The sequence below is a fragment of the Coffea arabica genome, chromosome 7c (genome assembly GCF_036785885.1).
Source record: "Coffea arabica cultivar ET-39 chromosome 7c, Coffea Arabica ET-39 HiFi, whole genome shotgun sequence".
NCBI classification, from domain to species: domain Eukaryota; kingdom Viridiplantae; phylum Streptophyta; class Magnoliopsida; order Gentianales; family Rubiaceae; genus Coffea; species Coffea arabica.
In genome coordinates this window covers 12,082,596-12,099,196 of record NC_092322.1, presented here as the reverse complement: position 1 = coordinate 12,099,196, position 16,601 = coordinate 12,082,596, and the positions used below count along the sequence as shown (strand labels likewise).

General features: G+C 35.0%; 2 protein-coding genes and 1 non-coding gene across 3 annotated transcripts; all 3 read right to left on the bottom strand.

The window, feature by feature from the left end:
* Positions 1-956: 956 nt before the first annotated feature.
* LOC113697763 (L-ascorbate oxidase-like) lies at positions 957-3,700 on the bottom strand. Its single transcript, XM_027217346.2, has 5 exons — positions 3,206-3,700; positions 3,007-3,099; positions 2,696-2,908; positions 2,428-2,607; positions 957-2,253 (listed from the first exon to the last, which is right to left on the bottom strand). The coding sequence occupies exons 1-5, from the start codon at positions 3,500-3,502 to the stop codon at positions 1,297-1,299; spliced, it is 1,740 nt and encodes a 579-aa protein (XP_027073147.1). The 5' UTR covers positions 3,503-3,700; the 3' UTR covers positions 957-1,296.
* Positions 3,701-7,042: 3,342 nt separating this feature from the next.
* Positions 7,043-9,843, bottom strand: LOC113698436 (L-ascorbate oxidase-like). Its single transcript, XM_027218260.2, has 5 exons — positions 9,251-9,843; positions 9,044-9,136; positions 8,732-8,944; positions 8,466-8,645; positions 7,043-8,295 (listed from the first exon to the last, which is right to left on the bottom strand). The coding sequence occupies exons 1-5, from the start codon at positions 9,542-9,544 to the stop codon at positions 7,339-7,341; spliced, it is 1,737 nt and encodes a 578-aa protein (XP_027074061.1). The 5' UTR covers positions 9,545-9,843; the 3' UTR covers positions 7,043-7,338.
* A 4,127-nt stretch (positions 9,844-13,970) lies between these two features.
* LOC113700237 (U6 spliceosomal RNA) lies at positions 13,971-14,077 on the bottom strand. Its single transcript, XR_003450581.1, has one exon. It is a non-coding gene; the product is annotated as a U6 spliceosomal RNA (small nuclear RNA).
* Between the last annotated feature and the right edge of the window lie 2,524 nt (positions 14,078-16,601).

Here is a 16,601-nt window from a genome sequence, read left to right as displayed (position 1 = left end):
TACCTCCTTTACTTTGTTATTTGTACAACAAAATTTTTAAAAATCCTAAAATATCATTTTGCTTGCTAAATAAAAATATCCCTAAACCACTTCGTTTATTTCAAGAAAACCATCACCTAAATAATAATCTCTAATAGTACTACTACATCATAATGTTATAGCCCATAAAAATATAAATTTTAAAAATAAAAAAGATATTTTCAAAACAATACACTTGCACCAATTTAACTCTATATACTCAAAAACCGATATCTTATCAACTGTATATTTTTTTCCAACTTCTTCTTAACTCATGCCTGAACCTTTAAAATTGTACTGATCATTATAAAAATCAACTCAAAATAAATAAATCATCAAAAGTAAAAGATAAATAAAATTCAATTTATTATAATTTACAAATGAAATATTGCATAGTCATCCAAAAAATGAGTAAGGGAGAATGTTGGAGAAAAGGGAAAGAGAAGAAAGTGACTTTCATTTCTTTTTTTTTTTTAAAGATTTTTGAGCTCCATTTATTTGATATGTGAATTGTGTATCAAATGAAGATTAATATAGTCTTTTTAAAATTAATAGCGGAGATAAGTGATATTTTTAGAATTTGAGGGGTGTCAAGTGATATTAGAAAAAGCCTCAAGAGAGGTTTCTGATATTATCCCCAAAATCAATACTAATGAGTACCTTCTTTTTCTTTTTCTTTTTTTTTTTGGGTCAAAAGTCAACTTTTCGCATGGCTACTTAGCTTGCATGGTTCCCATTTTTTTTCACTTTGTATCTGTCAACCTTCATTAATTTATGTTGCATTACTTCAGTTTTTTCTTGCTGAATATAAAGTCAATTGACTAACAGTAAAGAAAAGATATAAGGATCAATTCTAAAATTTCTAAGCATGCAGTAAAAACTGTTAAATCATAAAACTTGATTGCAAAATGGCATTAAATCCATAGGAACAAGAACGATTAACGAGATGAAACCTCTCTAAATCAGTGGGAAGGAAAGAATACATTTAGTCTTTGACATACTTGATTAGCTTAAACATTTCTTTTTAGCTTAACAGAAATGTCCTTTTAGTTTACAGAAAGAGGGAAATTCTTCTATAGAATCAAACAGTTTTCGACTTAAAAGAGTACAATAGTCCTTCAAGACATGAAGACAAACGCCTGTCAAATGTTCTTGTACTGTACAAAAAGAAAGAAAAAGGCCTAGACTTTTGTATGGGGAAAACATTTAAAAAGAATCAAGACAAATATTCAAGAATCTTGTGTGCTACAAACAAGGACCAACAGTCGAAAGTTTTCTCTATGGTTTGTAAAAGCGTTTTGTTTCACCACATCCCATTATAGATGTGGGCAATCTTCCGACCTTTTCTACCCCTTCTTCAAACACTACTCCCATTCCCATAAAGAAATGAGATTCAATATGGCAATGGAATAGCCAAACACCTGGATTGTCAGCTCGGAATCTCAATGCAGTCCAGCCATAAGGATGAACAGGCACTGTATTCTTCATTATCGGATTGACAAGGTTGTACTTCTTGGGATCAGTTGAGATGTTAAACTTGCCTGTACCATAGCCCAGGACCCAAAAATCATGCCCGTGAAGATGCCAAGGATGTGTTTCACTGTTATTCACAGTCATTGTGTTTGCATTCTGCAAGATTACATCAACTGTCGAGTTGAACTTGAGCCGATAAATCGAGTTGCTTGTCGTGGCATTTACATTCTTGGCAACACTATAGATGTCGTAGTTGGCAGCATCGTATCCTTCTGGAGGAGGGGTTTGCTCGAAAGCATGTAGAAAATTTTGTTTAAGGGCTATGAGATAAGGTGTCTCAGGAAGGCCAAATGAGACATTGTTGACAGACCAGCGGACATGACCATCTATCCTGTTTTGTGTGTTGAGCATAACAATTACTCTATCTGTTGTCTGTGGAGGGGTATGGATGTAGCCTTTGAGAGCTTTGATTGCTTGACTTTGAGCAATTCTGGGAGCTGTATCGTTCCATCGAGGTCCAACCGGGGGACTCGTGGGGGGATTTCTTCTGGGATGATTTGGATAGTAATTGATGATGCCCAATCCATTGGTAGTATTGCTATTTCTGCTAACAATATGTGCACTAGCCCAATAATTTCGCGAAGGGTCTTGATCAGCCTTGATTAGGACGGAGTATGTCTCTCCAGAGTAGATGAAAAGATTTTGGACCACAAACGGCTCGACATTGTTGCCATCAGCTTCAACAACAGTCATATTGTGACCCTACATTCAATATTTAATGATAATAAGTGTTTGGCTAGTCGGCCTTGATTGTTTATTCTGCGGATAGGCTTTTAGAAATTAAAAATTTTGGGTCCAGCTGGTAAAGCATGTGAAGGGGTACTTTAAAAATTCTTGATAACAGGAAAATTTGTAAGAAATTGTAGTAATTTGTACCTCTATTTCAAAACTCAAGGCTGAAAGACCGGTCAAGCTTCCAATCCTCAGCCTGTATGTTTTGCCAGGAACAACTGTCAATGAGAAAGGGGAACACTCTGGATTTGTCGCATTGCAAAGACCGGCTTCGATCCCCGGTGTGCTGCAGTTGAATTTTCCTTTGCCTTGTATCAAAATTGACTGAAAATGTTGAAGAAAAACCATTAGCCTCAAGCTTTTTGATGCATAAAACTGATCAACTGTAATACTAAATTAAAGCATTAATTACCTGAGGTTCCCCAACCCAACCAAAGGGTATTGAATTGAGCCCAGTCATTTGTTCATAAGCACTCTTGTGGTACCAATCATTAAGGATGATGCTGCGGTCATAGTCATAAGAAAAAGGCTCAGACTCTCCAGCAGGAAGTGAAACCTTAATCATTCCATATAGCCCTGCTTCTCTTTGCATACCATAATGTGCATGATACAAATATGTTCCAGGCTGCAAGAAAAGTGACATATTTTACCAATCAGATCAAATCTATGGTAAATGAAGCATGTAGCATTAAAGCAAGGGACTATATCAACCATTGGACTTACTCTGTCTACTATGAACTTGTATGTAAAGGTATCTCCTGGGAGAATTGGACACTGTGTCACCCCTTCTGTCCCGTCAGACCAAGGTGTTCCATGCTGCACTCAATAAATAGGAATAGATATTAAAATCTTGTACCATCAAGAAACCATAATATTGAGAACAGAGAAATATAGGAAGATGTCAGATTTTCTCCTTGATTACCTGTCTGATTCCATGCCAATGGATGGCAACATTCTCAAGTAGCAAGCTGTTCTTGAGCTCAACTATAATAGTATCACCTTGCTGAGCATTGATGGTTGGTCCCGGACTTCTTCCATTGATGGTCATCACCAACTTCTTGTAGCAATCAGGAGACTTGTACTCATATTTCACCTCCCACTTATGGTATCTAACTTTAGCTTCAACAGAAGGAAACGCTGCAGATGCCAAACACAAAAACAAACACAAGCCCACCAAGTTTTTAGCTAAACTTCTGCATTGGAGAAGCTCAGCCGCCATGTCTCAATGATCTCTTGAAAAAGTTCAAGCGGTCCACAAGTTTTGATGTCTTGATTAGAGCAATAATGTAGCTCGGGACGGTAGCTTGTCTTGCTAATTTCTTGAGCTGATCAAGAAATAACTACATATATAGGGAGGCAGTTGATAGCTTGAGAGCTAAGACCACGACCAAGTTGCAGACGACGACCAAGACGAAGGTTCCAAAATACAACCGTTCAAAAGAAGGAAATTGCCCTCCAATTTCCCCTGACAGAGGGATGGCAATTAAAAAGGGTGCTCACCCGGGGTTCATGCGGGTAATTTTCGGCTTCGAATTTTCTGTCCCCAAATTAGTTTATATCCTTTCTGTTCCTTCTTTATATAGTTGTCATGTGTCTCTAATCTTTTAATAACACAAACTCAAACAAATCAATAATAATTGATTAACAAGTTTACTCAAAACCAAGTAAAACAGATAATTCAAAACTTTTTTGCCTTTGGATAAATCAAGCGGTTCCAATAACTTAAAACTATTTTTTTCTTTGGATAAATCAAGCGGTGGTTCCCTAATCAAAATTTTTTCAACTCTAGTTTGCATGAAGAAAAAGACTGCAAGTTTTGGTTTTGAGTAAACTTGTTAACCGATTATTATCGATTTGTTTGAGTTTGGATTATCAAAAAATTAAAGACACATGACAGCTATATAAAGAAGAGACAGAAGAAATAGAGACTAATTTGAGAACAGAAATTTCGTAATTTTTACCTTCCGCTAAAAAAAAGGGGTAGGAGATCCTGTCTCATCCCCTTCCTAGTCCCCTATATACATATAAAACATATTTAATATTATTAATTATGCTAATAATTATATATTTATATTAATATATTTATACTAAATTATTGATTATATTTTTATTAATTATATATTTCTTATTTATTATAAATTTTTTCCCCCTCCGGCACCCGCAGGGGAAACGGATCTGGTCGTTGCAATGCCAATCTGTACATGCCAACTTGGTCTCGTCTGTAAGTGGAACAGCACTGCCAAGAGGAATACGTCCCCTGTTTGACTTCCTAAGGGTATGACTTGGTAAAGTCCATCTCCAACCAACCCTATTTATGTATTTCTTGGATTTTACATTTTCGAAGAATCCTATGTGGTGCAAACTTCTTTTTTAACTCCGACAAGAAGTTTCAGAGATAAGTTATCTCTATAATTGTGAATGGTAATTGTACCATGCAGCATAGGCAATGGCATGACAAATATTAGATATTGGAACAATAAATGTAGACATTCGCACAATAATATATATAAAAATACGACAAAGCTGTTTAACACAAATTTCAATGAGAGTAAAAGTTCATTGTATTTTTATTATCATTGTATCAGTGTCTATATTTATACAGTCCTTGATTCAAGTTGTGCCAGTCAAAACAAGGCTTTCTCTTCTTTTTTTTTTTGTCAACATTTTTATAATCTACTTTATTTTTTTTTATCAATATTTCTATAACTTTCTTTATCTTATTTTAGAAGGAGGAGGGACTTAACCGATATGAAAATATCATCCGATGAAATCATTGAAAGTGACAAATCATAAAAAATTACTAGCGAAAAATAAAATTTGAACCTTTGAACTTCCGCCAACAATGAAGACTTAAAGTCATGGGGACAACAAGCCAAATGGCTATTGGCCAAGCGCCAGGGCTTGTCATTTTGGGTGGTAAAAGATTCAACACGGGAGATGTCCCTCTGCCGTGACAAGGAATACAAGAATATGATATTTCAACGAGAATTGTAGCTTGAACCTTTTTCTTTTACTTAGATTTGACCAATTGTCGGTACGCTAGACAAGCTGATTGGCCATTTTTCTACTTCCTTGGCTAAGAAATAAACTACAAATAGATCTCAGATTCTACTTTTTGCGGGGCCGAAAAACACTAAACCGCGTTAAAAGAAAAAGGGTGATCTAGCTAAAGCTATGTTGTATTAGCCGAAATTGAAAGAAAATAATTAAATAAAAGAGGGGATATCATGATATGTTTAATTATAGACAAATGATTTGAAAGCTCAAAAATGGGTTCCAGTTTCCGTGTCGTGAAACCGCGTAAACAAGGGCGGATTTAAAGTGGGGGCACGGGCCGCTACGGTGTCCCTTAAATTTCTATAATATATCTATAATTTTGATATAATTTTAAAGATATTTTCAGAATTTTTTTAGAAAAAATGTGAATGAATGGATCGCAAAATTTATATCATTCACTTGCCCCCTCTAGTTCCCATTTTTCCACCAACAAGGCCAACGGGCCAAGTACCAATTATATCAGTCATTCCTTTTGGTCCTCACTCCCCAAGTTCCCTTTACTCCTGTGGTCCCCCATTTCCCTTAATAACTGGTTCCTCCTCTTCTTCCACACCCAAGCCAACTATTTTTTTTTTTTATCACTTCATCCAATTATCATTTACTTCCTTTGTCCCAACTCCCCAATTTTCCTTTTCTCATCAGACTCTCGGTTGTCCCCACGCCCCAATAGGAGGGCCATTTTTTTTCCACAACCAAAGCTTGTTACTCTTTCTTTTGATCACTTCATCCTATTTAGAGATTACACCAGAATCAACTGATCTTCTAGAACTTGGATCCGCCACATTTTGCAGCTCTTTTCACCAACTTTAGGAGACCATCAAAATCAGGTTCTAAACAATTACTTCTTATTATTATTATTATTTTAAATTTGTTTGCAAATATATTTCTAGAGCATGAGGCTATTACTGTTTTAAAGAAATTTGAAAATTGATTAGTTAATGTAATAACTAATAAATGGGTTATTTGATAAATATTTTAACTTGTGAAATGGTGATTTTATGCATGAGATTTTTTTTTTTTTGCTTAAAAATTAGAAAAAAAGTAGGTAAAAAATTTTATTGTTATTTTTGCCTCCACTAAGATATTTTTCTGGCTCCGCCCCTGCGCGTAAAAAAAAATATCTAAGAACAACCAAGTAGACTCGATGAAGTGGAAGATTCTCCATCGACTTGTGCCTAAAGGAAGGCTTTATTCATGTGTTAGCATCACAGGTCACGACCAGGAAAGCTCCATGCAGGCAGTTGCCTATCATGCATGGGAAGCTCCATTGACTCATGCCTAAGGGTTAAATGCACCAAACCCCTTGAACTTTACCTTGGTTACATTTTACCCCTTCTGAACTCATTAAATAAGCATTTTGCCTCCATATTTAATATTTTAAGACAAAATTGCCCTTACTATTTTTTGTTTATTCACTCCCTTTTTTTTTCTTTTTCACGACTTTCTTTTATTTTTTATTTTTTCACTATTTTGTTAATAGTTATTGGATCTTAAGAAACAAAAAAGAATTAAAATATGATGTTTATGAAAAATAATAATAATATAATAAAAATGGGATAGAGAGTAGCACAATAGGATGAAAGATTCCGTTGTGATATGTGAAAATGGTGCCTAGGAGAAAATTATCCAGAACTTAACAAGGAAAATCCTCCCTAAATTAGAGGGGAGGAGGGAATAAAATACAGTATTTGACATACTTGACTTGCTTAACCACTTTATTAGCTTGATCAAAGTTTTATTTGCGCAAAGAAAGAGAGAATTTCCGCTAAAGAATCAAACAGTTTTTGAAGTTAAAAAGCATAGAGAAACTGTCCTTCGCCGCAAATGCCGATCAAACAATAATGCAAAAAAAATATAAACCAAAAGTCTAGACTTTTGTTTCGGGAAAACATTATTGAAAAAAATAAGGGATTTCAAGAATCTTTTGTGCTACATACAAGAAAAAGCGGCTTGAATCTTTTGTGCTACATATCTTCAGCTTGTATTTCTTTTATTTCTCTACGGCTTGAAAAAGCGTTTTGTTTCACCGCATCCCATTATAGATGTGGGCAATCTTCCTACCTTCTCCACCCCTTCTTCAAATATCACTCCCATGCCCTGGAAGAAATGAGCTTCAATATGGCAATGGAATAGCCAAGCACCTGGATTATCAGCTCTGAATCTCAATGCAGTCCAGCCATAAGGATGAACAGGCACTGTATTCTTCATTATCGGATTGACAAGGTTGTACTTCTTGGGATCAGTTGAGATGTTAAACTTGCCTGTACCATAGCCCAGGACCCAAAAATCATGCCCGTGAAGATGCCAAGGATGTGTTTCACTGTTATTCACAGTCATTGTGTTTGCATTCTGCAAGATTACATCAACTGTCGAGTTGAACTTGAGCCGATAAATCGAGTTGCTTGTCGTGGCATTTACATTCTTGGCAACACTATAGATGTCGTAGTTGGCAGCATCGTATCCTTCTGGAGGAGGGGTTTGCTCGAAAGCATGTAGAAAATTTTGTTTAAGGGCTATGAGGTAAGGTGTCTCAGGAAGGCCAAATGAGACATTGTTGACAGACCAACGGACATGACCATCTATCCTGTTTTGTGTGTTGAGCATAACAATTACTCTATCTGTTGTCTGTGGAGGGGTATGGATGTAGCCTTTGAGAGCTTTGATTGCTTGACTTTGAGCAATTCTGGGAGCTGTATCGTTCCATCGAGGTCCAACCGGGGGACTCGTGGGGGGATTTCTTTTGGGATGATTTGGATAGTAATTGATGATGCCTAATCCATTTGTAGTATTGCTATTTCTGCTAACAATATGTGCACTAGCCCAATAATTTCGCGAAGGGTCTTGATCAGCCTTGATTAGAACGGAGTATGTCTCTCCAGAGTAGATGAAAAGATTTTGGACCACAAACGGCTCGACGTTGTGGCCATCAGCTTCAACAACAGTCATATTGTGACCCTGCATTAAATAATCCATAAATTAGTATCGCCTGACTCAGCTTTGATTGTTTATTCTGGGGATAAGCTTTTGGAAATTAAAAATTTTGGTCCAGCTGGTTAAGCATGTGAAGGGGTACTTTAAAAATTCTTGATAGAGGAAAATTTGCAAGAAACTATAGTAATTTGTACCTCTATTTCAAAACTCAAGGCTGAAAGACCGGTCAAGCTTCCGATCCTCAGCCTGTATGTTTTGCCAGGAACAACTGTCAATGAGAAAGGGGAACACTCTGGATTTGTTGCATTGCAAAGATCAGCTTCAGTCCCTGGTGTACTACAGTTAAATTTCCCTCTCCCTTGTATCAAAATTGACTGAAAATATTGGAGTGAGACCATTAGCCTAGAGCATTTGAACATAAACTGATCAAAACTAGCAGTAGATTTAAGCAAAAGATAACCTGAGGTTCCCCAACCCAAACAAAGGGTATTGAATTGAGCCCAGTCATTTGTTCATAAGTACTCTTGTGGTACCAATCAGTAAGGATGATGCTGCGATCATAGTCATAAGAAAATGGCTCAGACTCTCCAGCAGGAAGTGAGACCTTAATTAGTCCATATAGCCCTGCTCCTCTTTGCATACCATAATGTGCATGATACAAAAATGTTCCAGGCTGCAATAACAGTTACCTATTTTAAAATTCGGATAAACTTTATGGCAAGTGTAGTATGTTGCAATCAAGTAAAGAAACTATGTCAACTGTTGGACTTACTTTATCTACTACGAACTTGTATGTAAACGTATCTCCTGGAATAATTGGACATTGGGTGACCCCTTCTGTTCCATCAGCCCAAGGTGTTCCTTGCTGCAACCAATCAACAAAAATAGATATTAACATCTAGCTACATACTTACATCAAGAATCCAGTGCATTCAAAGGAACAAAGTGAAGATAAATATATCATAATGCTCTTAATTACCTGTCGGATTCCATGCCAATGGATAGCAACATCCTCCAGTAGCAAGCTGTTTCTGATCTCAACAATAACTGTGTCACCTTGCTGAGCATTGATGGTTGGTCCTGGACTTCTTCCATTGATGGTAATTACCAGTTTCTGGTAGCAATCGGGAGACTTATACTGATATTTCACCTCCCATTTATGATATCGAACTTTAGCTTCAACAGAAGGGACTGCTATAGCTGCCAAACACAAAAGGAGGCTCAATCCAGCCAAGTTTTTAGCTAAACTTCTGCACTGGAGAAGCTCAACCATGTCTTTGATCTCCTGAACAAGTTTAAGCAGCCCCTTAAGTTCTAATGTCTTGATTAAGGAAAAGTTACTTGGGACTGCAGGTCTTTTCCCAAGCTGAAGTTTTTTTTTTTTGCTGATTTCTTGAGATGATCAAGAAGAACATAAATATAGAGAAAGGGAGTTCAGACTTGATAGCTGATACTAATCTGCCAGGTTGCTGATTTGCTTGAGGCGACCATGAAAAAGGTTCCATCTGTTCAGAAAAACGAAGTAGCCCTCCGATTTCCTCTGCAGATACTATCAGCCAATCTCAGTTTATAAGTGAGATAGGATTACCAGGTGGAATATGTTAACTGATTTGACTTTTTCAGGTTATAACTTGGTAATATAATCATATGTAATCATATTTCTTGGCTTTTACTCCGGGGGAATTCTATCTGGAAGTGTTACTCTTCACGAATAGTCACCTCCTGACAGCGAATTTCTATTTTATTTTTACCAAAAAATAAAAGGAAGAAGAAAAATCTAGACGGTTTACTACATCTTCATATTCTAGGCCATGTTTAAGGGAGGTCAGAACAAAATCCTTCATTTTAAATGGTAAAGATTCTGTTTGCTCCAGAAAATACCGTTTTGTGTGCCTTCAAGGCAATGTGATCAAAGGCCTTGTTGTGGTTCATAAAATTGTAGACAAATGGCTAAGTTGGAGAGTAAAGTAAAAACAAAGAGGCAGATGATTGCGTGTATTTGTACGTTGATAAGGCAATTTATCAGCAAAATCAATTAATAATAGAAATATGAAAAAAAAAAAAGATTATCTTAAAGGTTTTGCTTGTTAGCAAAGTATGGAAAAAAATTATTAATTTTAAACATAGATAGAATTGTTTATTATAAAGAAGCTACAGTCATTTATTAATTAAATCAACAAATATCCTAAGATTTGGTGATTCACTAAAAAGATGCATAAGGATTATCTTCACATTCTATTTAGATCGAGATGATGTTCGAGAGGACCTTCCTTAAATTTTGTATGAGGAATGCATTTTTAGGAAATAGTTGGAATGAACGTTCTAAGGAAAGAGGACTTTCGAATTTTTAAAACGCGAGAATTGAATGGATAAATTGGAAGTCCTTTCCATTTCAGCCTATTCTTTTTACCAAACGAAGGTTAGGGGCTTATAGGATCAACCTTATTCTTAGTCAATACTAGACACAACATGTAGGCCTGACATGTGAACCCTATGTGAGCTCTACAATTTCTTTTAGGGTTAATTACAAAAGCTTTCCTTAAGTTTAATCAGTTTTACACTTTACCTTCTAACGTCATTTTTTTTTTCACTTTATTCCCTAAGTCGTTAGTCAACTCTAATCCCGCATAACGAAAATATCAAAATGACAATTATACCCTTAGGGTTTTACTTCAATAAATCCCTTTTGGGGTTTCACTTCACTATCATTTTTCTCTTAATTTGTCTGTTTGTCCCTAAAACCACTCAAGACGGATAATATTTAAAAATAGCAGCATCCCTAACATAATAATGAAAATTACTGTATATCTATGAATATAGGCCTTGTTAAATATTACTTGATAGGTTGCGATTTTATCATTTATTTTATTATTAATTTCTCCTATTACCTGACCCAATCTGAATTAATTGTTAGATTCTACTCACTTTTAGTATTTTATATATATTTCAGGGAATAGAACGAAAATACCATAATAAGTACCGATTTGACAGTTATCAAGAAAGAGTTCAAGTAGCAGGCATTCAGGGCATTTTTGGAACAAGGAGATACAAGTCCTTTTTGATAATTCGCAGAGAACAGCAATAAAAGGAGGAACGAAGGGCTGAAGTGGGAGTCTTCTTCTTCCTCTCGGGAAGGGGGCCGCTGCGCAAGGAGAGCATTGGAATAGGATTTAGATAGAAATTTGAAATTTCCGTTCAGTAACTTAGGCTTGTTTTCTTTTTGACTTTTCCTTTGTATGCCTTTCTTCCCTTTTGGTTTTCTCCGTGAATGTGATGAGAAAAGGACTGGAAAGCTTTTGACTTTTCCTTTTTCGTCTTTTAGTGGTTTGGTTCCTGCGGATGTCCAGACCGAAGGAAAACTATGAAGTACCTTTTGTAGCTTTCTTAAAGAAATAGACGAATTGAATTCGCCCAACTTCCGAATTGATGGCCGCAGCTTTTGCTTCAATTTCTTGTGGATTTTGTTCATCAACTATGAACTAATTTTCTCACCCTAGTCAAGGGACAACGGGTGCTTTGGGTCACCTAAAATTATGAGATCGATTTAATTTTATCTTTTTCTTTTATTTATTGATATTCGCATATTTCCTGATTACAGTGCTTATGATTGTTTAATTAATTGATTGTCTTGGATCTGGATAATTAGTTAATTTGGTAATCTATTGTCAATTGGTACGTTAAATCCGTAATTGTTTAATTGTCTCAAAATAGTGACGACTGGCATGATTGGGTTCGTGTCAGGGGAATACGCGGCTTAATCTAAAATAACCCTGGTAGTGCGTTATTTGATTAGAATAGGGCTCCTCTAATACGTAAGGTAATTGGGGAATTAAATTCTATGGGCGTACCTAGGATTATTTCTCAATTAGAGCAGTGATTAACGGGCGTACCTTAATCATCGACACAGTAAGGAGGGGTTGACTGTCATCGCTTGTTTGGCAGTTATAACCTATTTATTAGTAAATAATTGGAATTGCCTTTGCTTATCGATGATCAATTAGGTGAACCATTGCTGAAGTTATTCCTTGGCTAGATCCTTAATTATCATTCATTTGATTTTAGTAATTTATTATTTAATTTTTAGTAGTTTCTTAGATTTTATTTGAACTTCTTTTATTGTCACCTTCTGCATAAAAACACCCCTTTGTTATTGGGAATTTAAAAAGAAACAATTACTCCTAGTCCTTGTGGATTCGACCCTACTTACCACTATCTATAGAAATTAATTTTAGTTTGAGCAGGTTTTTATTATTGCACAGGCTTCGACACCCTGTCATTACTCCATAATTATAGGTTTTTAGATGGAGGAAAAATATCCCGCTCATTTTGCAGATAAAGGGAAAAACAAAAATTATTAGTGAAAAATAAACTATAAAAATATTATTAAAGGTCTATCGATTGGGTTTGTTTGGATTGAAGATTATTTGAAAAAAAAATTAGAATAATACTGTAATACTTTTTGTGATTTGATGTTTGTAAAATAAAAAGATGGTTGAAAAAAAATAAAAGAATGATTGAGAACATGCTTATGATGCAACAAAAAAATTTTTTAGAAAAATTTAGCAATCCAAACAATTTTTAATACCATCTAATCATACCATATTATAAAAATGACCCCAAAAACTTTGAATCCCAAATCAACCATTTTCTCTATTTTTTAAGTATTACCAACAATAAAATGGATACGGCCAAATAAACAAAATATCTGGCTATTAAAAGAAAATGCAACCATATGCACGTTCGTAAAGAGGAAGTGACAATATTCGAGCATTTTTAGACTTTTAATAATAATTTCACATATTAATTTTTCAATAACAATTTTTTGTTATTTTTTCCTATTGTTACGTGAAATTAACAATATATTTCTCTGAATCTAAAAAAACAATATAATCATGGGATAAAATTTAATTAGCACCATACCTATAAATATTTTATTTTTGTATTACTATGTTAGGGATATTAATTTTTTAAACATTATTTGTTCTGGATGTTATAAAATATTGGAGTTCACTAACAAATTATAGTGACAAACAAACAAATTTGGAAAAAAAAAATGCTGTTAAGTGCCAAAGTGCAAAATAAGTTACGGGGATTACTACATTTAACTATTAAATGTATAAATATCTTTTTGACATTACTATTACACAACATTAGAGTCAATTGACGGTTCAGGAGATAAAATGAGAACAAATAATGTTAGGAGGCAAAATGCAAAAAATTGATATACCTTAAGGGGAGTTTTTATAATTAACCGTTTCTTTTAATTCTTGATCCATCATAGACTAAGACTAAGGTCTTACGTAGGGTTTACCTAACAGTTTGAGAATTGAATTGACCTCGTAAAATCTGATCAATCTTCAAATGTTCTTACACGCGTTTTCATGATAAATGATATAAGGTATAGTTGATCCCATTAATCCATTTTCCTTTTCAGAACATTTCATTACCTTGTTAGTGCTGCGAAGGTATCCTGTCATTTACAAACGAGGTGCTGAAATAGATCCTAATGTTCAAAGACTTCATCAATGGCAATCCGCAACAAGCTACTTACCTTTTCAAAACATCAACTAAAATCTTTCATTCCGTGGCAGGTTGCAAGCACCATTCCATACTCAATTATGGATATTAAACACAAGCCTTATGCCATCAACATCTCTATAACGGTTTTATTTGGTGGTTTTCAAAGCATTCAACAGCCTACAAAGGGTTATTAGTACTCGATTTGTCCGTGTCATCCTTACACAAACAAGGGCTATGCTAATCTTCTCTGCGTCGTTTCAATTTTTTTGGATGTCGCCGAAGGGATACAAGGCTTTGTTTGCGTTGTAACCTATCTTATTTAAAATACAATCATGCCACCACCAAAGATGCAAGAATTGTGGATTGGTTGTACCCAATTTCATCAATGAACTACTTAAATCATTTTTGTCCAAAAATAACACGACAAAGAATACAATAATTAATTCCAACATGAGTGCGTACACGATTTAACGTCAGCACCCTTGCGTAAGCTGTGGAGCTGGTGGTGTAAAAGTAAGTTTATTGCGTGTTCATCAATTTACGGATAAGAACGATCTTCAAGTCAACAATGACTTTGCAGCAGCTTATTACGGCAAACTATATAATTAATCCCAATCTCTCAGAAGTTGTCTTTCGTTTACCTTTCTTTGAAAGGGTCTAATCAAGCTGTCCACATGTGCCATTTTGTCTCGTTGAATGGTAAAACCTCTGGTTTCAAGGGTTGACGTCGACTTGATCGTGAACACCAAAATCAGGTCAGGATTCCCTGCATTTACTACCAATTAGCTCGGTTTGAATTGCATTTTTCTGAATTTTTTTATAGAAAAATTACTGCAACGATTTGATATACGTGAGATAAAAAAGTGATAAAAAATATGTTCACGAAAAATATAACAATTTTTTTTAAAAAAAAAACGCAATCCAATCGGGACCTAAGTTTGTTGATCAAGAACTATTTTTTTTCGAATACAACAATTACAACTCGTCCTCCTATGCTAAGGGAAGGGGGATGAGAATGAATCAAATGGGCGTAGTTAAGGCACCCTCTTGAATGCAGGCGGGGGATCAAGAAATATTACTGATAGCATCAAGTAATCTAGAAATAGCTCCTATTCGTGGTGTTCTTGCTGCACGTGGTTTGGCATTGACCAACAAGATTTTTTTTGCAGCCTAATTATGTGTTGATACGTATTAACAAAAACAAAACGCATGCAAATTAAATAAACAAGTTAATTAAGTGGTTCAATGCAGTTTGAGTGTGAGGTACTTCTACCCACCACGTTCAAACTTCAAAGCAAGCCAACGGCCGTATTCGTCGATTGTACTTAATTTATTCCACCATTCAGCACAAAACTTGGTGGATGAGATCTAAAAATGGAATGAGTCCCTGAACGAGGGCAAAGACCCAAAATATTTTAAGACAATTTCTAACTTCTAAGCATGCATTCTTCTTCAGTTTACTAGTAGTATTCTTGTGAACTGTAGCTTATTGGTGCAAGTTGAGGATTGCGTTGACTAGGCTTTATATAGTTATTTACTTTTTTTTTTTTTTTTTTTAGTTCCAAGTCTTTTCTTCTTAGTTTTTGGTTCAATATTTGGATGAATGTGCCACAAAATGCAGAAGGCCTTGGGAGAAGTAGTGGATCAATAGCAGCATACTAAGTAATTTGAACTTGTGGTGAACTTTTTTTTTTTTTTTTTTGTTTATATATATAGTTGTGTTTGTAGAAGCAACTTTCCGACGAACTGAAAATGTTGTGCGATAAAAATTTATTTGGCAATTGATATGAAATTAAAGAAAGGTTAGGGCTTGATCCCGGTGCATTTATTATGTCCTCTCAATGATTGATTATTTATCTGATTATAGATTCTGATTTTGACTAATTGGTTTTTGTGATGTTCTCGGTTATTTTTGTATTGTGATTATAAAATTTTTAAATGACCAAAAAACCTAAAATTTATAATTACTCAACGAGTAACTTTTATCGGTTCTGATTATTCTTTATAATCAATTTCTATAAATGGATCTTGTCAAATCTAAAGCAATCGACAACAAACAAGGACTATGTCTCCTTTGATTAGTGTTCAATTAGTTATAGATGAACTTGACTCGTTCGATCAATCATTTGTCCAAAAAGAATAATCCATCACGCAGATTCTTTGCCTTGAAAATAGGAACGCCCTTAACATGGCAATCCGAACGCAAAGTCGTGGGAACTGGTAATAGCTAAAGTCGTAAATATTTTACATTTTTTAAGGGCCCTCAATCGTTTTCCTCGAACACCAAATGTGTAATCAGTAATGCTGGCGGTGACCATGGCAGCATTGGTGATGACAAGACTAGCAGATGGGAGGAAAATATTAAGAACAAAACGAAATCAAATGAAACTGAAGAATTAAAAATGTTGGTGGCAATTAGGAAAAAAGAAGGAGAAGAAAACACACAAATGAGAATCGTTCTCAGATATTTGTTTTACAGTTTGGTTACTGTTAATCAGAATCGATAATAGAACTTTTACATAAGTTTAAAATATATTTCGACTAATTGGGTTTTTCAGTTAAAATCCAGTTGAAACTAGTGTATATTTGTTTGCCCTTTGAGTGATTTCGATCCTTTCTATATATGCTTAATTAGTATCCTCCATTTTCATGTTTGCTTGCAGAAGAATGCAGATTCTTTTTTCTTCTTTCCTAAAATGACAGGTCCTTTTTCCTCTTTCTCCATTGTATAATTTTAAAGGTTTTTTCTCACGGATGTCCAATGGATCATAGTTAACATACTTAAATTCCATCTAATCTGTCATGTGTAT